At 39.3% G+C, this 24,353-nt stretch overlaps 1 protein-coding gene across 4 annotated transcripts in view; it reads left to right on the top strand.

Moving 5' to 3' along the window:
- The window catches only part of TBCEL (tubulin folding cofactor E like), a 76,677-nt gene extending 55,948 nt beyond the window's left edge, over positions 1-20,729 (top strand). For all 4 annotated transcript variants that reach the window (XM_003253292.4, XM_030829025.1, XM_030829026.1 and 1 more), the window contains one exon: positions 15,423-20,729. In XM_003253292.4, coding sequence (XP_003253340.1) covers positions 15,423-15,741 — 319 coding nt within the window. In that variant the 3' untranslated portion in view covers positions 15,742-20,729. The remainder of the gene's footprint in view (positions 1-15,422) is intronic.
- The last annotated feature ends 3,624 nt before the right edge of the window (positions 20,730-24,353 follow it).

Below are 24,353 nucleotides of genomic sequence, written 5' to 3'. Positions count from 1 at the left end.
TGGAATGTTCTTCCATTTGTTTGTATCCTCTTTGATTTCCTTGAGCAGTGGTTTGTAGTTCTCCTTGAAGAGGTCCTTCACGTCCCTTGTAGGTTGGATTCCTAGGTATTTTATTCTCTTTGAAACAATTGTGAATGGAAGTTCACTCATGATTTGGTTCTCTGTTTGTCTGTTATTGGTGTATAAGAATGCTTGTGATTTTTGTACATTGATTTTGTATCCTGAGACTTTGCTGAAGTTGCTTCTCAGCTTAAGGAGATTTGGGGCTGAGACAATGGGGTTTTCTAGATATACAATCATGTCATCTGCAAACAGGGACAACTTGACTTCCTCTTTTCCTAATTGAATACCCTTTATTTCCTTCTCCTGCCTCATTGCCCTCTCCAGAACTTCCAACACTATATTGAATAGGAGTGGTGAGAGAGGGTATCCCTGTCTTGTGCCAGTTTTCAAAGGGAATGCTTCCAGTTTTTGCCCATTCAGTATGATATTGGCTGTGGGTTTGTCATAGATAGCTCTTATTATTTTGAGATATGTCCCATCAATACCTAATTTCTTGAGAGTTTTTAGCATGAAGCGTTGTTGAATTTTGTCAAAGGCCTTTTCTGCATCTATTGAGATAATCATGTGGTTTTTGTCTTTGGTTCTATTTATATGCTGGATTACATTTATTGATTTGCGTATGTTGAACCAGCCTTGCATCCCAGGGATGAAGCCCACTTGATCATGGTGGATAAGCTTTTTGATGTGCTGCTGGATTCGGTTTGCCAGTATTTTATTGAGGATTTTTGCATCAATGTTCATGGATGATATTGGTCTAAAATTCTCTTTTTTGGTTGTGTCTCTGCCCGGCTTTGGTATCAGGATGATGCTGGCCTCATAAGATGAGTTAAGGGAGGATTCCCTCTTTTTCTATCGATTGGAATAGTTTCAGAAGGAATGGTACCAGTTCCTCCTTGTACCTCTGGTAGAATTTGGCTGTGAATCCATCTGGTCCTGGACTCTTTTTGGTTGGTAAGTTTTTGATTATTGCCACAATTTCAGAGCCTGTTATTGGTCTATTCAGAGATTCAGCTTCTTCCTGGTTTAGTGTTGGGAGGGTGTGTGTGTCGAGGAATTTATCCATTTCTTCTAGATTTTCTAGTTTATTTGTGTAGAGGTGTTTGTAGTATTCTCTGATGGTAGATTGTATTTCTGTGGGATCGGTGGTGATATCCCCTTTATCATTTTTTATTGCATCTATTTGATTCTTCTCTCTTTTCTTCTTTATTAATCTTGCTAGCGGTCTATCAATTTTGTTGATCTTTTCAAAAAACCAGCTCCTGGATTCATTAATTTTTTGAAGGGTTTTTTGTGTCTCTATTTCCTTCAGTTCTGCTCTGATTTTAGTTATTTCTTGCCTTCTGCTAGCTTTTGAATGTGTTTGCTCTTGCTTTTCTAGTTCTTTTAATTGTGATGTTAGGGTGTCAATTTTGGATCTTTCCTGCTTTCTCTTGTGGGCATTTAGTGCTATAAATTTCCCTCTACACACTGCTTTGAATGTGTCCCAGAAATTGTGGTATGTTGTGTCTTTGTTCTCATTGGTTTCAAAGAACATCTTTATTTCTGCCTTCATTTCGTTATGTACCCAGTAGTCATTCAGGAGCAGGTTGTTCAGTTTCCATGTAGTTGAGCAGTTTTGAGTGAGTTTCTTAATCCTGAGTTCTAGTTTGATTGTACTGTGGTCTGAGAGACAAGTTTGTTATAATTTCTGTTCTTTTATATTTGCTGAGGAGAGCTTTACTTCCAACTATGTGGTCAATTTTGGAATAGGTGTGGTGTGGTGCTGAAAAAAATGTATATTCTGTTGATTTGGGGTGGAGAGTTCTGTAGATGTCTATTAGGTCTGCTTGGTGCAGAGCTGAGTTCAATTCCTGGGTATCGTTGTTAACTTTCTGTCTCATTGATCTGTCCAATGTTGACAGTGAGGTGTTAAAATCTCCCATTATTATTGTGTGGGAGTCTAAGTCTCTTTGTAGGTCACTCAGGACTTGCTTTATGAATCTGGGTGCTCCTGTATTGGGTGCATATATATTTAGGATAGTTAGCTCTTCTTGTTGAATTGATCCCTTTACCATTATGTAATGGCCTTCTTTGTCTCTTTTGATCTTTGTTGGTTTAAAGTCTGTTTTATCAGAGACTAGGATTGCAACCCCTGCCTTTTTTTGTTTTCCATTTGCTTGATAGATCTTCCTCCATCCCTTTATTTTGAGTCTATGTGTGTCTCTGCACGTGAGATGGGTTTCCTGAATACAGCACACTGATGGGTCTTGACTCCTTATCCAATTTGCCAGTCTGTGTCTTTTAATTGGAGCATTTAGCCCATTTACATTTAAAGTTAATATTGTTATGTGTGAATTTGATCCTGTCATTATGGTGTTAGCCGGTTATTTTGCTCCTTAGTTGATGCAGTTTCTTCCTAGCCTCGATGATCTTTACAATTTGGCATGATTTTGCAGTGGTTGATACTGGTTGTTCCTTTCCATGTTTAGTGCTTCCTTCAGGAGCTCTTTTAGGGCAGGCCTGGTGGTGACAAAAGTCTCTCAGCATTTGCTTGTCTGTAAAGTATTTTATTTCTCCTTCACTTACGAAGCTTAATTTGTCTGGGTATGAAATTCTGGGTTGAAAATTCTTTTCTTTAAGAATGTTCAATATTGGCCCTCACTCTCTTCTGGCTTGTAGAGTTTCTGCTGAGAGATCAGCTGTTAGTCTGATGGGCTTCCCTTTGTGGGTAACGCGACCTTTCTCTCTGGCTGCCCTTAACATTTTTTCCTTCATTTCAACTTTGGTGAATCTGACAATTATGTGTCTTGGAGTTGCTCTTCTCGAGGAGTATCTTTGTGGCGTTCTCTGTATTTCCTGAATCTGAATGTTGGCCTGCCTTGCTAGATTGGGGAAGTTCTCCTGGATAATATCCTGCAGAGTGTTTTCCAACTTGGTTCCATTCTCCCCGTCACTCTGTATTGGTTATCCTAGTTATACATTTGTCTAAATTTTTTTCAAAGTTTTTAACTTCTTTGCCTTTGGTTTGAATTTCTTCCTGTAGCTCGGAGTAGTTTGATCATCTGAAACCTTCTTCTCTCAACTCGTCAAAGTCATTCTCTGTCCAGCTTTGTTCCGTTGCTGGTGAGGAACCGCATTCCTTTGGAGGAGGAGAGGCGCTCTGCTTTTTAGAATTTCCGGTTTTTCTGCTCTGTTTTTTCCCCATCTTTGTGGTTTTATCTAGTTTTGGTCTTTGATGATGGTGATGTACATATGGGTTTTTGGTGTGGATATCCTTTCTGCTTGTTAGTTTTCCTTCTAACAGACAGGACCCTCAGCTGCAGGTCTGTTGGAGTTTGCTGGAGGTCCACTCCAGACCCTGTTTGCCTGGGTATCGGCAGCAGAGGCTGCAGAACAGCAGATTTTCGTGAACTGCCAATGCTGCTGCCTGATCGTTCCTCTGGAAGTTTTGTCTCAGAGGAGTATCCGGCTGTGTGAGGTGTCAGTCTGCCCCTACTTGGGGGTGCCTCCCAGTTAAGCTGCTTGGGGGTCAGGGGTGCGGGACCCACTTGAGGAGGCAGTCTGCCCGTTCTCAGATCTCCAGCCGCGTGCTGGGAGAACCCTACTCTCTTCAAAGCTCAGATGGAAATGTAGAAGTCACCCGTCTTCTGCGTCGCTCACACTGGGAGCTGTAGACCAGAGCTGTTCCTATTCGGTCATCTTGGCTCCCTCCCCCTCAGGTCTTTGATATCATTAACAGTTTTCTGTCTGCCGGTTTTATCAATTACTGAGAGGAGTATTGATTTCTCCAACTATAATTGTGGATTTGTTTATTTTTATTTGTTGTTCTACCAGTTTTTGCTTCATTATTTTTTGTGTACATATCTGTTTTTAGATACATACGCATTTTGGATTGTTATGTCTTTCTGCTGGAGCTCATCTCTCCATGTCTAATGGTTTTGCATTTGCCTCTAAGCAGCTACCTGAACTCCTGGTCCAGAACCAGCTCTTATAATGGAATTTGGAGAACCTGTCCTGCAGTAATTACAGAGCTAGTGCATATTCCTAGTCTTAAGCACCAGGTGATTTAATTCAATTCCTGGTGGTGGAGCTATCTTTTTATTCTTTTACTTATTAGAACCATTGCTCTACAAAGGTAGCCTTAGGCAGTGGATCTGCACCAGGTTTCTTTTTTTCATCCTCATTTCATGCACAGCCTCTCATCACTCAATTCTACCCCTACTTCAAGCAGGGAACCTGGCTCTAGTTCCCCTGCCTCCCATGAAGCACATTCAGTCTCCTTTGCCTTGTATGACCTGATCTCCTTACTGCTTCTGCTGCTCTAGATTTTTAGCCTGGAGGTCTTGTAGTTTTAGTTCTATGATTTGTATTTCTGTTCAGTTTCTGGTCCATGGAGATGCTTATCATTTTTGAGACTGGCTTTATGTTCTTAGATTTCAACCTTTTACATTTTATCGATTTTTACTCTATGTTTGGAGCAAAAGTGCGTCGTGTTGATAAATGTGGATTAAAATCATTCTTTTAACTGCTCTATGGTATTCTGTCATATGAATAGATCACATTCTATTTATCCATTACTAGATGATTTTTGATAGCACTTGAATTTAAGAAATAGTGAGTTGAAACGAATGTAGTTCCATGACTTAAGCTCTATTGAAAAACTAAATGGAAAATACTAAATTCACTTCAAGATACTTTGCTATATGTGTGAAAGGTGACATTAAATAATTCTGGAGGTAGGTGAAATGCAGATATTTGGGGAAGACAAGTGGGAAACATCTATGACTTCAGGTGAGTAGGAGAATGAGCTCTGTGGTGGAACTCATAAAAAGAAAAGGGAGTCCAGGAGTGAATTTTTAGGACTACCCAAGTGTAGGTGATGATAAGAGAAATGAGAAGCCTTGAAGAGAGATTGAATGGGGACATTTGAAATGTAGGAATGAGAAAATAATTTCTAGAACAGTATTTATTATTGCAGCAAACCATTAAGATGATGAAACTAAAACAGTGATAGATAGTCTCAGAATAACACCTGAGTTCTAATCTCCACCCTTCCTTTCACTGGTTATGAGGCTTTGGGTTAACAAACTGGATCTCAATTTTTATATCTGTAAAGTATGTAATAGATGGTTTCTAAGATTCCTCCTACCTGTAAAATGTGATGCTTATGTGTTTTAATCAGCGGAATGTTGGTGACCTTGAGAAAACCTTGAGTAGGTTGTCAAGTCCCAGTTGTAGAATGTTAAGGAGGTTTCTTTGATGTCCCAGGATATGATGCCACATCAAAAGTGAGAAAGCATACTATAGCAAGAGACATTAGATAACAGCAGTCAGAAGATGTTTTGAATGTACTTTTGAATCCCTCCCAATGCCTTGGGAAACAAACTCAATAAATTTTGTTTTGTTTTGTTTTGTTTTTTTGAGACGGAGTCTCACTCTGTCACCCAGGCTGGAGTGCGGTGGTGCAATCTCGTCTCACTGCAACCTCCACCTCCCCGGTTCAAGCAATTCCCCTGCCTTAGCCTCCGGAGTAGGTGGGATTACAGGCGCACACCACCACGTCTGGGTATTTTTTTTTGTATTTTTACTAGAGACGGGGTTTCACCATGTTGACCAGGCTGGCCTTGAACTTCTGACCTCGTGATCTGCCCACCTTGACCTCCCAAAGTGCTGGGATTACAGGCATGAGCCACCGTGCCTGGCAATCTTACATTTTTTAGTGGTTGTGTGTGCTTTAAAGTAAGCCTCAGAGCAGCAGTAATATAATGTAAGTATTTTATTTATTTATGAACATAGAATTTACAAAGTGTTTACTCATTTCACAAACTCTTGACCTCAGGCAATCCACCCACCTCGACCTCTGAAAGTGCTGGGATTACAGGTGTGAGCCACCGTGCGTGGCCATATTTTTCTTTTAGTTAATTAAGCTTCAAGATTTGGTTTAACCAAGTGAACCATCTGGGATTTTTCATGTTTTATTTGTTACATGTCTTAAAGAGAGAGATGTATGTATTAGGGATTTATTTTGAAGTAATATAGCATTACCTAGAGTAAAGACTTCGGTTGATTCAATATGTGTCTGCATTTGAGGAATGATAGATTAACAGAATTGTTAACTTGAGACTACTACGTAAGCTACCCATGAATACACCTCTAGACAGTTGTAAGGGATAAATAGAGTATTTCTGGGATATTTATGATCCCATTGTTGCATAGCCACCTGCAGAAAATGTAAATCCCCTTATTTTTCTCTAGGATACTCCTAAAGATTGTGAATTTGGAGATTTGATGTCCAAATCTGAATGCCTTCTGCTGTTGGAAAGTCCCTGATTCTAGACAAAGTTTCATTTTACAATTTCCTAAAAATTATGTAAAATATGTACTGTTTGTTTTATTTAGTTAGGATCGTTTATAAGGCTAACCAAACCTGAGAAAAAATTAATGTTTGTTTTAGGTTTTATAGTAAATAGAAACACAGACTAAGACATATGGCAGGAACCTGAAGTCTTTTTCAAATAGTGTACCACATCTTCCTATTCTGGAGTCATATATGACTGAATTGTGATTGAGGAAATGCCCCCAGGTCTTGGGAATCAAGAGTGAGGATTGGCAAGATGGAGAAACAGGCATACCTCTCCTAAAAATGACCACCGTGCTACTAAAATCTGCTCTTATGTAACATTAGACAGGTGTGCCATGGACCAGGACCTGAGTGTATGAAGGCTTGCTTATTTGCACTGGGAGTAGAGCTGGCCTGGTTCCACCACAGATGGCTTCATTCTCTGTTCCCCTCTTTGTTAGTATCACCTTCAACCCCACTCTGCTGGTAGCCTGATTTCTGACTGCTTATGATTCAAAAACCCCTGAGGTTGAAAGAAGCTTTTCTCTCAGTGGGTGTTTTTATTTAATAAGAAGGGGGAAAAAACACAACAGTTTGCTTGTGGGTGGTATTCTTCACAAGGTTGCGGCTAGCATTTGGTTTCCATTTATCACTCTCAGTTGCCCACGTGGTTATGCTGGCCTTTATGCTGTTTGTAGTAAATTTTGTTTTACTTGTGATTGGCCATTTTCTGTTAGAAGGTCATGGTGGAATGGACCAGAGAACTTCTGAACACAAATATGGCATACTTTACATTTTAGCATTTGATGATTGTAGTACATCCTTATCGGTAATATTTTCCAAAGTAGGTTTATAACACTTTGCCCACTTCAGAAGTGGGACTTATGAATATTAAATACTTGTTAATGGTCAGATGAAGATACTGATTGGTAGAATATAAATCAAAATCATTAATTTCAGAGAATGCTTAGTCAGCAGAAACCATCTACCTCTTCAGAGTATACTTCAGGAAGACATTGGAACTAATGCTAAGAAAAGCTCAGGCATGCAATGCATGCAGTATAGTTCAGTTTGGATGGACTTTTGGATAATGAATAAAATATATAAGCTGAAAGACTACGAGAGAATTGCTTTCTCAAATTTACTGGATATTTTGTAAAATCATGATTTCTTATATTTACTAATTTTTCCTGCTTAAAGATAAGTGGAAAATGAGAAAATTGGGAGGAAACAGATTATCTTGAAACCATGATTTTTATTTATGTAACTTTTCAGGGAACATAAATATATGTATGTATAGTAAATCACAACTCTAGTACTCTTTCTTCTTTTGTATTTAATAGAATATTTCTCAGAGCCCACATCCAAAGCATAACCCATCTATAAAAGTCTGCTGGCCTTACCTATAAATTAATAAATAAACATTGATTTTAAGATTTAAACAGGTGGAAAGGAAGGTGCAGAAAATGGTGATGGTGATGACACAAAATAAGGTTGGAAAGTTATGAAGGAACCAGATCATGGAGGGCTTTTTATGCTTATCGTATTCGTTTTCTATTGCTGCTGTAACACATTACTATAAACTTAATGGCTTAAAGCAATACCTACTTAGTATTTCACAGTCCTGTGGGACAGAAGTCTGGGCACAGTATGACTCAGCTGGGTTCTCTACTTAGGGTCTCACAAGGCCAGAGTCAATGTGTCCGCAGAGCTGTTTTCTATATCAGAGGCTCTGGAGGAGAATCTCTTTGCAGATACAGTCAGAATGGTGGCAGAATTCTCTTCTTTCTTATACTTTTCATGTGTGCCATCTTCAAACCAGCAATGGTGTGTCAGGGTCTGGTGCTTTGACTCTGGTGCTTTGACTCTCTCTGACTTCCTCTTTTGCTACTAGTTGGAAAAACTCTTGTTTTTGAAGGCTCATATGATTAGATTAGGCCTACCCAGAAATGGGAGCCAAAATTCTGCCTACCACAATCATGTTGAAGAGTTAAGACTTTATTTTGATGGATATTACGTGATTTTAAGTAGAGGAGTGATGTGATACAATTTGTGCTTTATAACAAACCCTGTGGCTATCATAAAGACAAGGATTGTCTTGGGGCCACCCTGAGGTCATGGAAAGCCATTAGCTATTTTAAGAAGAAGCCACCCTGAGGTCATGGAAAGCCATCGGCTATTTTAAGAAGAAAGGTATTTCATGCAGTGAATAAAATGCTTACAAAATCTGTGGAAGGGCTGGAGGAGCAGACTTAGCCCTCCTCTCTAGGATTGACTCTAGAGTAGTACCATGGAACTGGCCCACCAAGGACACTGCTCACCTTTGTAAGGAATCAGGGAAAGGGAAAATTAGCAAGCTGCTGTCCCTGGTGCTGATCACACCACTTTAGCTGTGATCTGGAGATCAGCAAGCTGCTGCTGGGGTCCTTGACTCTAGAAACAGACTGCTTGAACTGTGTGATCTAGTCATTTGGAAGCCTCTACCCAAACTGTTTCCACACTATATCTACTAGATCTACTGCCTCTCTCCAGGGCTGTGATTAATAGAAGCTAAATCTCATTGGCAAGAGAGTGTAGGAAATGTATTTTTCAGCTTTTCAGTCTTGGTAGTACAGGAAGGCCTACCAGGAGGAGGTTGAAACAGATACTGAGAAAGCTCATCTAGTTTTGCAGCCACAAAAAATTGTAGCAATCTAGGTTATTAATTATAGTGGCCTGAATTTGTAAGGTGGGTGAACAAGAGAAATGCAGATAGATTCATGGGATACGTAGGAAGATAATGAGTGGGATGTGGTAATTGATTGAATGAGAGAAGTGGAGAAGAGATAGAAGAGAAAGAAATAATAATGACTGTTCACTTTCTGGCTAGGATAATTAGGTAGTTTCCAGTGCCACTTACTGAGATACAAAAGACTAGAAGAGAACACAGTTGGGGAGTGGCAATTATTTTTTAACCTGTTGATTTTGAGAAAACTGAGAATTCAGAGTGTCTGAATTTATAGGTCATTTAATTTTTAGGTGTACTTGCCCATTTATGGAAGGTAGGCTAATTTCTGAATGTAGGTCATAATTTTGTGTACAAATATGTTTATGGTTGAGATTAATTCAATTGGCTATAATGTCAAGTATAAATGAGTCTAGGAGTACACAGTCGTTACTATGCTTTAGTTTTATATTTAAATAGATTCAGGGCTTATCCCTAGTTCTTTAGTCTCATTGTTGAGTAGTGAGATTTTGTTTTTGTTTTTGTTTTTTACCAGAAGGACTCATGGTGCTCTATTTCTTAAGTTATTTCTCATTTTAGAATATCTGCTTGTTAAATTTATTTCTGAAAAAAAACTCGGTGCCTTAGTTCATTTTGTGTTGCTATAACAATACCACAGACTTGGTAATTTATAAAGAAAATACATTTATTTCTCAGTTCTGCAGGCTAGAAAGTCCAATATCAGGGTGCCAGCATCTGGCTGTGGCTTTTCTACTGTATCATCCCATGATGGAAGGAGGAAGGACAAGAGAGCAAGAGAGGGCTGAACTCACTTTTTACCAGGATAACTAGCAGACTCCCTCTATAACAGCGTTAATCTATTCATGAAGGCAGAGCCCTTGTGGCCTAGTCGCCTCTAAAAGGTGCCCCCTGTCAGCACTGTTGCACTGGGTATTAAGTTTCCAGCACATGGGCTTGGTGAGGGGGAGCACATTCAAACCAAAGCACTAGGTTAGGTATAATATTTTTGGGCCATTCTTTCTAATTCATTTATTTGGGTCTGTGGTAGTGGTGTTTTGCTCCTCAGTTTGTTTCTTTAGCTCTGCAGTCTCCATTTTCATCTCATTCTGCAGTTTATCATTTGTCTTTGAGTGCTGGTTTTTATATTCAAGTACTTACTGATTTCTAGACTTTGGAGTTTTGTGGAGTGTTTTCTTTTTCTTCAGTTGTGTTTTCTCTCAAATTGAGTTCTGCCTCTGTCTTTTACTTATTATGTGTTCCTTTCCTTTATTCTTTTTGCTGTGATATGTGCTCAGTTGCCATTTTGTGTCTCATCATCTTGCTTGTGCTTGAAGTGGTCACTTCTCTTCATGTCATCTCTTTGTTGAAATGTGGTATGAGTAAATTCTCTTTGTCTACTTTGACATGGTTTCTTTTGTTACTCCTAGGCAAAATTTGAGAGCTAGGGTATTACAATTTTACTTTTCTATAGTCTGAAGGTAAAACATGTCTAGAGTTGGGTTCAGTTCTTATTTGACCACTGGGTTCTGCTGTCTTTTCTGAGATTTTGTTAAATTTTCATAACCTAGTTTCAGTTATTTAAAGGCATATACTAGGATATGGGGTGGGGAAAAGATACCCCTAGACTTTGAATCATCTTACCTTTTCAGTTTAGAGCCTTGGAAAATTTCAAGTCCTGGCAGCTTTGTGTTTGTTTGTTTATTTGTTTTGCTTTGTTTTGTTTGCCTTTGCTAAAATCCTGACATCCTGAAGTCCCATCTAAGTAGATTTCAATCATATATATATATATATATATATATATATATATATATATATATGTAATATTATTATTTTTCTAAGACAGAGTCTCACTCTGTCACCCAGGCTGGAGTACAGTGGCACAATCTCGGCTCACTGCAACCTCCACCTCCCGGGTTCAAGCGATTCTTCTGCCTCAGCCTCCTGAGTAGCTGGGATTACAGGCACGCACCACCACACCTGGCTAATTTTTTGTATTTTTAGTAGAGACAGGGTTTCACCATGTTGACCAGGCTGGCCTTGAACTTCTGACCTCGTGATCTGCCCACCTTGGCCTCCCAAAGTGCTGGGATTACAGGCATGAGCCACCGTGCCTGGCAATCTTACATTTTTTAGTGGTTGTGTGTGCTTTAAAGTAAGCCTCAGAGCAGCAGTAATATAATGTAAGTATTTTATTTATTTATGAACATAGAATTTACAAAGTGTTTACTCATTTGTTATTTTATTTAGTTCTTATGACTGTCTTATACAGTAGGAAGGGCAGAAATTATTCCTAATTTTACAATGAGGAAATTGAGATCCAAAAAGACAGTGAGTTGCCAAGTCACACAGCTAATTATAAAATGGAGTCAAGACCCTGAAGACAGAGCCAGAGGCTATTTTTACCATTCCCTGTTATTCCACTTATTGGAAATGATTACTTCCACCTCTAAGCACAGCAATCTTTTTTTTTCTTTTTTCTTTTAAGAGATGGGGTCTTGCTATGTTGTCCATGCTGGTCAAACTCCTGGGCTCAAGTGATTCTTCCCCTTGGGCTTCCCAAGATGCTAGGATTCCAGGTGTGAGCCACCACATCTGGCCACAGTGGTCTTACTGTATGTTTAATGCATCCACAAACCTTATTATGACACTGATTTTAACTGAGTTAAAGCCGAAAGTGGTGTGGAGGAAGTAGGGGGATAATTTTCTGTGACTTGTATTCTGATCCTTAATTAAGGTGACTTCATTGTATCTTGGTTTTAATAAAACTAATATTTTTCCCAAGACTAAACCGGGAAGAAGTTGAATCTCTGAATAGACCAATAACAGGCTCTGAAATTGTGGCAATAATCAATAGCTTACCAATCAAAAAGAGTCCAGGACCAGATGGATTCACAGCCGAATTCTACCAGAGGTACAAGGAGGAACTGGTACCATTCCTTCTGAAACTATTCCAATCAATAAAAAAAGAGGGAATCCTCCCTAACACGTTTTGTGAGGCCAGCATCGTCCTGATACCAAAGCCTGGCAGAGACATAACAAAAAAGAGAATTTCAGACCAATATCCTTGATGAACATTGATGCAAAAATCCTCAATAAAATACTGGCAAACCGAATCCAGCAGCACATCAAAAAGCTTATCCACCATGATCAAGTGGGCTTCATCCCTGGGGTGCAAGGCTGGTTCAACATACGCAAATCAATAAATGTAATCCAGCATTATAAACAGAACCAAAGACAAAAACCACATGATTATCTCAATAGATGCAGGAAAGGCCTTTGACAAAATTCAACAACCCTTCATGCTAAAAACTCTCAATAAATTAGGTATTGATGGGACATATCTCAAAATAATAAGAGCTATCTATGACAAACCCACAGCCAATATCATACTGAATGGGCAAAAACTGGAAGCATTCCCTTTGAAAACTGGCACAAGACAGGGATGCCCTCTCTCACCACTCCTATTCAACATAGTGCTGGAAGTTCTGGCCAGGGCAATGAGGCAGGAGAAGGAAATAAAGGGTATTCAATTAGGAAAAGAGGAAGTCAAATTGTCCCTGTTTGCAGATGACATGATTGTATATCTAGAAAACCCCATTGTCTCAGCCCCAAATCTCCTTAAGCTGAGAAGCAACTTCAGCAAAGTCTCAGGATACAAAATCAGTGTACAAAAATCACAAGCATTCTTGTACACCAATCACAGACAAACAGAGAACCAAATCATGAGTGAACTCCCATTCACAATTGCTTCAAAGAGAATAAAATACCTAGGAATCCAACCTACAAGGGATGTGAAGGACCTCTTCAAGGAGAACTACAAACCACTGCTCAAGGAAATCAAAGAGGATACAAACAAATGGAAGAACATTCCATGCTCATGGGTTGGAAAAATCAATATCGTGAAAATGGCCATGCTGATTCAATGCCATCCCCATCAAGCTACCAATGACTTTCTTCACAGAATTGGAAAAAACTACTTGAAAGTTCATATGGAACCAAAAAAGAGCCCGCAACGCCAAGTCATTCCTAAGCCAAAAGAACAAAGCTGGAGGCATCACACTACCTGACTTCAAACTATACTACAAGGCTACAGTAACCAAAACAGCATGGTACTGGTACCACAACAGAGACATAGATCAATGGAACAGAACAGAACCCTCAGAAATAATGCCGCATATCTACAACTATCTGATCTTTGACAAACCTGACAAAAACAAGCAATGGGGAAAGGATTCCCTATTTAATAAATGGTGCTGGGAAAACTGGCTAGCCATATGTAGAAAGCTGAAACTGGATCCCTTCCTTACACCTTATACAAAAATTAATTGAAGATGGATTAAAGACTTACATGTTAGACCTAAAACCATAAAAACCCTACAAGAAAACCTAGGCAATACCATTCAGGACATAGGTGTGGGCAAGGACTTCATGTCTAAAACACCAAAAGCAATGGCAACAAAAGCCAAAATTGACAAATGGGATCTAATTAAACTAAAGAGCTTCTGCACAGCAAAAGAAACTACCATCAGAGTGAACAGGCAACCTACAGAATGGGAGAAAATTTTTGCAACCTACTCATCTGACAAAGGGCTAATATCCAGAATCTACAATGAACTCAAACAAATTTACAAGAAAAAAACAACCCCATCAAAAAGTGGGCGAAGGACATGAACAGCCACTTCTCAAAAGAAGACATTTATGCAGCCAAAAAACACATGAAAAAATGCTCATCATCACTGGCCATCAGAGAAATGCAAATCAAAACCACAATGAGATACCATCTCACACCCATTAGAATGGCCATCATTAAAAAGTCAGGAAACAACAGGTGCTGGAGAGGATGTGGAGAAATAGGAACACTTTTACACTGTTGGTGGGACTGTAAACTAGTTCAACCATTGTGGAAGTCAGTGTGGCGATTCCTCAGGGATCTAGAACTAGAAATACTATTTGACCCAGCCATCCCATTACTGGGTATATACCCAAAGGACTATAAATCATGCTGCTATAAAGACACATGCACACGTATGTTTATTGCGGCACTATTCACAATAGCAAAGACTTGGAACCAACCCAAATGTCCAACAACGATAGACTGGATTAAGAAAATGTGGCACATATACACCATGGAATGCTATGCAGCCATAAAAAATGATGAGTTCATGTCCTTTGTAGGGACGTGGATGAAACTGGAAAACATCATTCTCAGTAAACTATCACAAGGACAAAAAAACCAAACACCGCATGTTCTCACTCATAGGTGAGAATTGAACAGTGAGAACTCATGGGCACAGGAAGGGGAACATCACGCTCTGGGGACTGTTGTGGGTTGCGGGGAGCGGGGAGGGACAGCATTAGGAGATACACCTAATGCTAAATGACGAGTTAATTGGTGCAGCACACCAACATGGCACATGGATACATATGTAACAAACCTGCACATTGTGCACATGTACCCTAAAACCTAAAGTATAATAATAAAATTTAAAAAAAGAAATAAAATAAAACTAATATTTTTTTTCAACATTTTTTCACTTTCTGGTACGTAGGAAACTTGTAAGTGTCCTTGATAAAATCAGATCTGTATCCTCCAGGGCTGGCAGTGCAGACAAGATTTTGTCTATGGGAAACATGACCTTTGTGGGCCCTATTCTCATCTCTGTAATTCACTTTCCTCTTGGTATCTTTTGCTTTTTATTCCTTCCTTGATCAACAAACATGTATCCCGTACTTACCACTTTTTTCCAAGAATGTATTCTTAATTCTTCCATAAATTGTATGTATTACACCTGAAATTAGATTGGAACTTTCAAACAAGGCATCTCTGAAAGAGCTTGGTTAATTGGTAACAAAGAACTACATGTTTTTGTTTATAAGTTATGGCTTCTCCAGGCCTCAGAAACTGCTAGTCTCCTTCCATCTTTCCATCTCTTCCCAAGGGGTACATGCCTAGATGCCTGCCCTTCTTGATGATGACACCCAAGAAAGCAAGTTCTACAGAGAGACTGGACTTCTATTGTCTTTATAGTGTCTACTTTTCTAGGTTCCATTTTTTTTTCCTAAGCCTATTCTTATGTAGTAATCGATTAACAGTAGGCATAGTGACCATCTTCAGGAAAAATGATTCCCCAGTTTTACTGTGGCCTCCCTAGGGCACTCATATTAGATCACAGAATCCATAGGAGTCATGTGATAGAATAAGATTTTTTAAAGATGTTGAGCCTAGTAATATTGTTTATCTGTAGTTGGGAAGAAGTCCACAGTACATGTGCTAGTAGTTTAAGCTGACAGTGTTGTTGTTTTTAATCCTTCTAGGTATCATGAACTGATCACAAAATATGGGAAGTTGGAGCCTTTGGCAGAAGTGGACCTAAGACCCCAGAGCAGTGCAAAAGTAGAAGTCCACTTTAACGATCAGGTGGAAGAAATGAGCATTCGTCTGGACCAAACAGTTGCAGAACTAAAGAAACAGTTAAAAACTCTAGTACAATTACCCACAAGCAACATGCTTCTCTACTATTTTGACCATGAAGCACCCTTTGGCCCAGAGGAAATGAAGTACAGCTCTCGGGCATTGCATTCCTTTGGCATTAGGGATGGAGATAAAATTTATGTGGAATCCAAAACAAAATAACCTCTACCAGCCTTGTGAAAACATACACATAAAGACTTGTTGCAGGGCATTTGTTTTTAATGTGGTTTTCTTTAGGAGGGAGAAGGTTGTTTTTGTTTTGTTTTGTTCTGTTTAGGTTTGGGAGGGGTTTTGTATATTTTTCCCCCTGGAGTGAGTAGGGAGCCATTTTTGGTATTTTCTACCACAGATTGATTTGGCTCAGCCAGTGGAATTGGCCACATTTCCAGTGTATGTGCCCTCTCTGAGGAAAGATGACAAAGAAACACCGAGTTCTTACTGTGTTCACTGGGATTTGCCTGCCACTTGGTTATCATTGCTGTTGGGTGTACTTGTGAAGATAACATAAACAGTGTAGCCCCTTAGAAGGGTCTCATAGAGAATTTAAACAGGGTGACAAGGAATCTTCACAGGAAGGGCCAGAACTTCTCTCTCCCAGTTCTTCCTTCTGCTGCCCTCCCTCCTTGGCTTTTTAGGTTCAGTTCCATTTTTTTTCATTTTGATGTGTGGTTTACCTAATAGTTTTGTTCTGTTCATAATTCTTATTTCTCAACCTGGGTGATTTTTTTGTTCTCATTTCTCCCTTTTGAAATAATTGAAAGTGTTTTAAGCATTTTTCAACCTGATTCTAATCTCAGGTACGCAGTAAGAAGCTATAACTCTGTTAGAACCTCGAAGAAGAGTAGATGTAGAGTGAAAACTCCAGGAAAACTTGCAGTTATTCTGGAAGTACTGGCAGAACAGTCTGATCTCTTTGTATGTTGCTAACTCACTTTTAATGTCCCTTGTACATTATGTCAGCCATTACTTTCATAACATGAAATATGTCAGATTCCAGAGTTCTTTGATTTTTGCTTATCGAATGTATTTTCTCATATCTTTCTTTTTCATTACTTTAAACTATTGGGAATTGAGGCCTGACTTCATAAATAATTCAATAGAGTCCTGGATACGTGCACCAGGAGAGGTGAGGATCAGCTCATAAACTAACTGTGGTGTGTGTGAGGAATGAAGTTGGGGAATGTGGGGGAAGAGCTTATGACTTTCCCACCTGTGTCATCCATCGGAAGCCCTTGCTCTTGCACTTTGCATTAAAAGTGGGAAACATTAATCAAAGGGAGCTTTTATTCCCAGGTTTTCCCTGGGACTTTGTGATGTCATAATTGAACAATTCTCTTGTTTTACATTTCAATTTAGTTGCCTCATAGAAGTATAACTGACCAATCTATGAGTAAAGTATAAGTGTCAAAAGTTCACAATTGCCTCCAAGTCATATTTTTTGCAGAAGCACATTTAAAGCACTTTTCTGTAAAAGCTAGTTCCTTACCTGCTCGGAAATCTTTTTGTTTGTTCTTCTATTCCTTTGTTAATCAGATGTAATCCCTTTCTTTAATGTGTATCTTTCTAGGTCTACCATATTTACAGATGGGAGACTTGAGAAATACTTAGCATAACTGGGGCAGAAAGTGTGTAAGTGAAGTATTTTTCAAAGAATGCAATTATTATCTGATTGCATTTGACTTTTGACCTTTGTTACATAATTCTACCCCTCCTACAAATTTAATTTTTTTATGAAATTTTTAGGTGACTTGTAAATTCTTCATGTATGAGGAGTTGTGTTTATTAATGCTACTTTTTAAATTTTCCTGTGCCGTGTGGCAGATGTTTATTCTCTTAATGCACTTCAGGTTTGCTATCTGTAAAGCCTTTGACCCAGGCCTACTGAGTCAAATCTACATTCAGTGTAACATTAAAGGTGGAAACCAAAGGGTTTGAGAAAGACAGATAAGGCCTATTCTCCTTCTGCTGCAGACTTTATCTTTCAAAATCATAAAAATGAGCAATGGAGATCCAGGCTGGGTATAGACAAGAATAATTATTTTGCAAACACATTTTCCTGACAGATTTTTGGAAGTAGGAAAAAAGTATGGCAACAGTGTCATGAAGATTGAAACTGTAGGTGCTTTGTGTATGTACGCATGAGTGCAGGCGAGTTTGAGAGAGAAAAAGTGTAATTGAGCCCTTTGCTTTTGTCAGCCTGGGAAACAGATGTGTTCTTATTTTTTGAAGTTGTGTGACCCCGGACTGTCCCACAGCAGAAGGCAGAACGAACACTTACGTTATGCTTTAATCATAAGTGGAATGGTCACAATTAATAAGATATTTTATATATGGCAAAGTTTTATGAAATGCTTTTTTACTATTAGAGACCTGTTTCTTCTGTTATTACAGAACACAGTGTTTATCAACTGCGGACATAATTCTTTTATTATACAGTTGCATGTAAAGGGAGCTTCTCATTTAATTCAGCGGATGTGGGTATTTTTAGGGCGTTATAATTGATGGTTTTAATAATTGCCGAATAATTTTTGATTAAGAGAAAAATGTAATACAATTACTGGTCTTTTAGAGTTACAGAACAGAAGTTAATGAAAAAAGCTATTTGAGCATGTGTACTTACAGATTCATTTGAGTGGCTGAGTAAAGATGCTGCTTTTGAAATAAAATCGGTGCTGTGTAGACACTTGTAACCAAAATTATTTTTATAACAGAACTAAAAGAAGGAGAGAAGAGACCATGGACCTTTGAGTTTACATGTTATACCTAATTGATTGTCTGCAGCTTATCTGTATTTTAATATTGACTTTGTCCAGATTCAATGAGAGCATAGTATTGACATTATGAGGCAAAATGCTGTCATAGCCAGTACTACTGATATGTTGCCACAGGCACAATGTATAGAACATACCTTTTCTAAAATAGAAATTATTTCTAGTTACGAAAAAGGAAAAGAGTAATAGAGAAAACCAAATCAAAACCAAGGGATCCTTTCTACATGTGGGTGAATGGCTGCTGAAGCCACAGTAGAAATCAATTTTTGAATTTGAATTGTTGAAATATCCTAGATTGCTTTAATGGAAAAAATCCAGAGTCACGTATTTTTTTTATTATTAAGTTTTTGCAGCCTTTTGCCAGCATTGCCATAAATACGTAAGAAAGCAGCAGATAGTATAAGCCCTTTGTTATTAAGACTTCTCAGTTAATATTAAGGCCAAAATATAACTTGAGCTAGGTATAACAGGGCTGAATGCTACAGTGTTGTTTTTAAAAATTTTGCTTATTTTTGAAGAAAGGAAAATTCAGTTCTAACCAGATGTTCCAGCTATGTTACTCAACCAGCAGTGGTAGGAGCAGAGAGCACTTGCACTAAGAGCTGATCACCATTTGAGGTGCGCAGCTTAGCGCACATGTGAGTGTAGCTTGCCACATGAAAATGCTAGGCTCTAGGGCATGTAAAACATGAATACAGAATACTAGATTGTTCTAAGTAATGTCATTTCTGTTTATGAATTTGATTGTTCCCTTCATTTCATGTCAGATTGAAAATGCAAACAAACTGCTCTCAAGAACGCCCAGAAGCTATCTGTGTTACCAGATGTGTTGTGAACATTCTACTATTTTTCATAGGTGCTTCCTTGAAATATATGTCCATTGTAGTGGTGGAGAGGGACTGGACTCTCTCAGGCTCTTTAATTGCCAGTTGTCTCCCGCAGTTAATGGAAATATATATATATATATATAGATAGATAGATATTTTATTTAGAATATAATTTAAACATGAAGGTCTATTCTTTGCACTTTTTATTAATATATATAGAGATAATCTTTAAAAAAATTAAAATTCAAGTCCATTTTCTCTTTGTGTTCTGATTTTTTTTCTGGAGTGTGGGGTCAAGGTATATGTTTATTTTTATTTAGCTAAAAATGTTCATTGGTTCTGTGGTTGAGTTCTCTGGAGGATTGGCCCAAACTAGTAAAAGTCTGACCATTTTGACAAATTTAATAGGAATTTTGCCAGAGTTGAAAACTAGAAAACAAAGATTCATAAGAAACGTGTTATTGCTTTTCTGTTAGCCAAATCTTATACTTCTGACATGCTCTTTATACTCCTTTTTATCCTTTGAGGATAAACCCTCTCGAGATATTTGGCATCACCTTTTATGAGTAAGATTGAAAAATCTCATTTGTTGAAATTAAAATTTGCCAGTTCTTATTCAGGGGCTGCTTTTTTCCTTAGAAAAATAGTTTTTTATAAGTATTAGAATTTTGTACATTTGAACCCTGCTTGCTTATCAGTAATTTCTTGGTAAGCCATTATGAATTAACCTTGCACCAAGGATTAAAGTCTGAGGACTGTACTTTATTTCTGTATTTAAGAGACAGAGTCCATTCACTTCTCTTTCAATGCCTCAGAAATACATAAGTATCATAACCTGTTTAAGATTATTTCTGCCTGCTATTCAAATTTCAAAGAATTGTAATTTAAGCCTCTGTGCTACATTTTATTTAATTACTATTTAGTATGAGCTTCTCTGAGTTCCTGCAAAGTAGACATGTATCAAGACATCCAATAACTATTGGACTGGAAAATGCTGTGACTGTCTCTAGTTACTAGAATGCATTTAAAACAAGAAGGTTGACTTTTGAAGTCACATTTCTCTTTCAGTTCTTCTCTGGAAAAGAAGTTCCTGTTTGGTCTTTACAACAACCCTACGAGGTCGACACTCTTATCTCCATTTTCTTACTAGTGAGGAAGTTGATGCACAGATAGGTTAAGTAATACCAAAAGTCACATGGCTGGTAAATGACAAGACCAGGATGCAAACCCAAGCAGTGTGGTTGCAGAACCCATGCACTGACAGCTGTACTGTAGTGCTGACTGCTAAAGTTCCCCAGCACACACCTTTATTGTTAGTCTTCACTGAAAAACTAAAATGAGATGTCCTCAATATCCATTTACTAAATTGATTGGCTCTGTAACAGAATCACTGATGTGGCTGAAAGCTCTAGATCCAGACTGGAATTTGCCCTCTGTTTTCCAGAATTGTGAAATTGTGGTTGGGACATATCTGTTGCCCTCCCTTCTCTGAAATGCCATATTGGACACAGGATGGGTGTTACTCACAATAATAAATGAACAAGTAATGTGACCCAAAAAGACTGATGATTTATTTTTTAACCCCGGGACATTCTAGAGCCCTAAACTGGTTTCAGCAGATAGCCAAAGGTGAGAGAGATCACTCAGTTCCAACTCAGAGTTTTATCAAGGAGGCATAATGTTCCAAGTGAACTTAAAATGGGCGTTTATTGAGGAAAAACAATAATTTAATGTTCCAGGAGCCGCTATCAAAGGTTTTGTTATTGGAAAGGATGAGGCAGTCACGCTACTGTTCCTCCTTAAAATTCTAGAGAAAGCCTTGTAAAGAATATAAATATTACTTTAAAAATAGAGGAGACAGCTTTTCTATTATGGTCTGCAAGATCTAGATCTGTCTAAAAAAAAAAAAGACAATGCAATTTCATTTCATCAGATCATTCTGACTTTCCATCCTTGAATGCTTCTTAGTCACCTAAATAATACAATTAAGGTGTTAAATAAATAGCAATAAGACTGGGGAAGCCGACATCAAATAATACAGACTAAAGAGAAAAATGTTTTCTGAAACATTTGATACATTTAAGCTTATTCCATTGTTAGGGAATACAACTAGGACAATAGGAACTGTCTTGGTTGTGTTAAAATTTTGTTTGCTTCAAATTTAAATTTCATTTTTCCATTACCTCATACATTTTGAGAATCCTGTTATGGACAACGTTACCATTTTCAGGGAGAATGTAAGTATAGCCTTAGGTGTAATCACCTTAATGAGCTAGATCTAGGAGGTTAGACATTATTCAATCAGTGGATAAGTGGTAGAAGCATTACAGAACTATCTGGACTCCATGGTACAATGAAGCAAAACAGTTGTAGAGGGCATGTAAATTTATCAAAGACACCAATGTCACAGATTCTGTTGTCCAGGAAGCAGATGCTAAGGTAGAGTTGGGAGTGCAGAAAGTTTGTTGGGGAGTAACACCTGTGAAGGAACAGGGGAAGAAGTAGAGTTGAGCAGGATGGACCATCAGACTATGCTACAGACCTAAATCAGTCAGCCCAATAGGATGCTCTGGAGCAGAGATTTTCCATTAGATAAGTCCTGCCTTGGCCAGAAATGGCCAGGGCCCTTTACCAATGCTTTTCACAATCATGGATTTGGGAATGCTGCAAGAACATAATCTCAGCTTGAACACTGATAGAGATGTTAAAGGAGCCAACAGTTGGAAGCTGTCGGCTAACCATACACCTTGTAGCTGGAAATCATCCCTTTTCTGAGGGTGGATCGGAGTTGTGCATCTTAGTGTCTGCCACGGTCCACTCCATGCAATGTGTAGATCCAATTTTCCATCCATGATCAACGGCAGCTCCTCTAGGGCTCTGGTGGGCCTCTCTATCTGAGAGGAAACTTACAAGAGGGAGGATAGGAAAATGGCCTAAAACCCCTGTCACTGCAGTTGATTTCCGACTGACAACTGGTACCCACTCTCTCCCTCTTCCGCTATCCATTGTAACCCCTTGGCTTTTGTCTCTCTGGTCTCAGTGGCTTACCTGGTGGTTTCACTCAAACCTTAGCCCTTAATTCCTTATAGTCTGAGTCCTTGGTAACAATATGCTGCTTTGACTAGGGTTGCTACACTTGTCCATCGCAGTCCTAATTGGGTAAGGGAGTACCAAGAGGCACCAAAATTGGTCACCTGAGTTCCATATGTTATCCCTTGAACCCGATGTATAACAATAGCTCTGCCTCCTCCTGCTGATCAGAGTCAACTACTCCTAATGAGATGATGGTTCATGTTCTTTCCTGCTAGTCTTTGCACGCAAGGAGCCCAGTGTGTCCAGGCAGCATTACAGCCATAGCTTATCATTCAGCGGGTCTCTTGCCATGTCCACTGGTGAGAATGTACCCTCTTGAGGAACCAGGACTTCAAACTGCATAGGCCAGAGATGAGGGGTTGGGGAGCACAAAGTCCCCCAGTAATCACTGGGAGTAATGGCAAGTAGGGCCACTCCTGCCTTCACACCTTGGTTCCTGGATCTGTGTAGTCTTATTACTGGGGACATGGCACCCTACAAAGGTCTCCGACTCACTGTGTACACAGTATCCTGGAGAATAGCACCTCATCCTTGCACAATATTGTCTTCAGGGTGGTGCTTCACCTACTCCTTAAGCAATTTACTTCAATTCTCACCTAGGCTGGCATCTTCTGCTCATACTATCGCTACTCCAACCGGTGAATCCCATGGCCATGGGCTCACACCCACACTTCCTTTTCCTTAAAGCAGGTTCCCTATCAGATGCTATTTTGCATGGAATTCTATGCTTATGGATCAGGCATTCTGCAAGCCTCCCATTAGTGGTGCTGGCTGAGGCCCCGGGCAAGAAAGGCATACTCATGTCCAGAATATGGCTCTATCCCTGTGGAAAGGAAGTGCTGACCCTTCCAGGATGAAAGGGGTCCAATGTGGTTATTTTGCCACCAAATGGCCAATTGGTCTCCCCAACGGTAACATATTGGGGTTTCAGCCTTGGTCTCCATTGTTAGCAGGTTGAACAAGTTGAACATTTCAGAGACCATGGTAGCTAGACCAGCCTTGCTAAATGGAAGTTCTTGCTATTTGACCCATGCATAACTGCCAACCCTACTGCTGTTGCCACTTTATACATGCGCCCATTGGACCAACACTGACGAAGACTGCTTAACATCAACTGGCCGAGTCATTTTGTTGACTTGGTTGTTTAGTTCCTCTTTTGTAGTGGATGTTTTCTGGTGGGTGATAATATATGACACAAAGATCTTCACACTTCATGTCCACCCTCCTCTGTCTATCCAGGCCCCTTTGTCACTGATTTTCCCATCTTTTTCTTTCTGGGCCCTTGTCCAGCCAGCTATGTCATTCACCACTGCCTATGAGTTTGTACATATTCTAACTGCAGAACTCTTTCTCCTTTGACACAAAATGCATGACAAGATATATCACCCAAAGTGCCACACATTGAGAGGATGTTCTCTTATCATTGTCTTTCAAGGCCACTCACATGAAGCTGTCATGTAGCCAGCCAGTGTCTGCTTTAGGCTTGCACACACACACCAATTGAGTCCATCCATGCACCAGGCTTAGGCTTCTTCCTCCTCCTTCATCTTGTCATATTCACCTAGCCATATGTGTGATCTGGTTGGGGAGCAGGTACTGACACAACTGTGTCAGGTGACATGGAGTCTGGCATCTTACTCATGATTGGTCCCAGCTATGTCATTTCCATCTTATGCTAAATTGCTACTGGGTCCACCTGACTTCATGACTTGATGGGTCCAACAAGGTCTAGGTCTTCACGGGAAGTTCTGGATTCATGGCCACTGTCTCTTGGACAAATATTCCATCACACGGCCTAGTCTCATGAGAGAGCTGATTTTCGGGTGTGTAATTCTTTGCTGCAGATGGCATGACCTTGCTCTGGAACTCCAGGGGCCTGTGTGGTAGTTCTTCTACTGGGGTTTACAATAAACTCCACATTTCATCTTTTTCCATCAAACACATCAAACGACCTTCTGAACGCATGGCCCAAGCAGCAGAGCTGCTTGCATAGAAGCCTGGAGCTGCAATGGAATTATTTTATGTTCTCAAATCAACACAAAACTGGCTTAATGTCATATCACCTGAGGCAGTTTCTCTGAGT

This window comes from Nomascus leucogenys, chromosome 15, assembly GCF_006542625.1.
Source record: "Nomascus leucogenys isolate Asia chromosome 15, Asia_NLE_v1, whole genome shotgun sequence".
Taxonomy (NCBI): Eukaryota; Metazoa; Chordata; class Mammalia; order Primates; family Hylobatidae; genus Nomascus; species Nomascus leucogenys.
The sequence above is the reverse complement of the archived record's forward strand: the minus strand, read 5'-3'. Positions and strand labels throughout refer to the sequence as shown.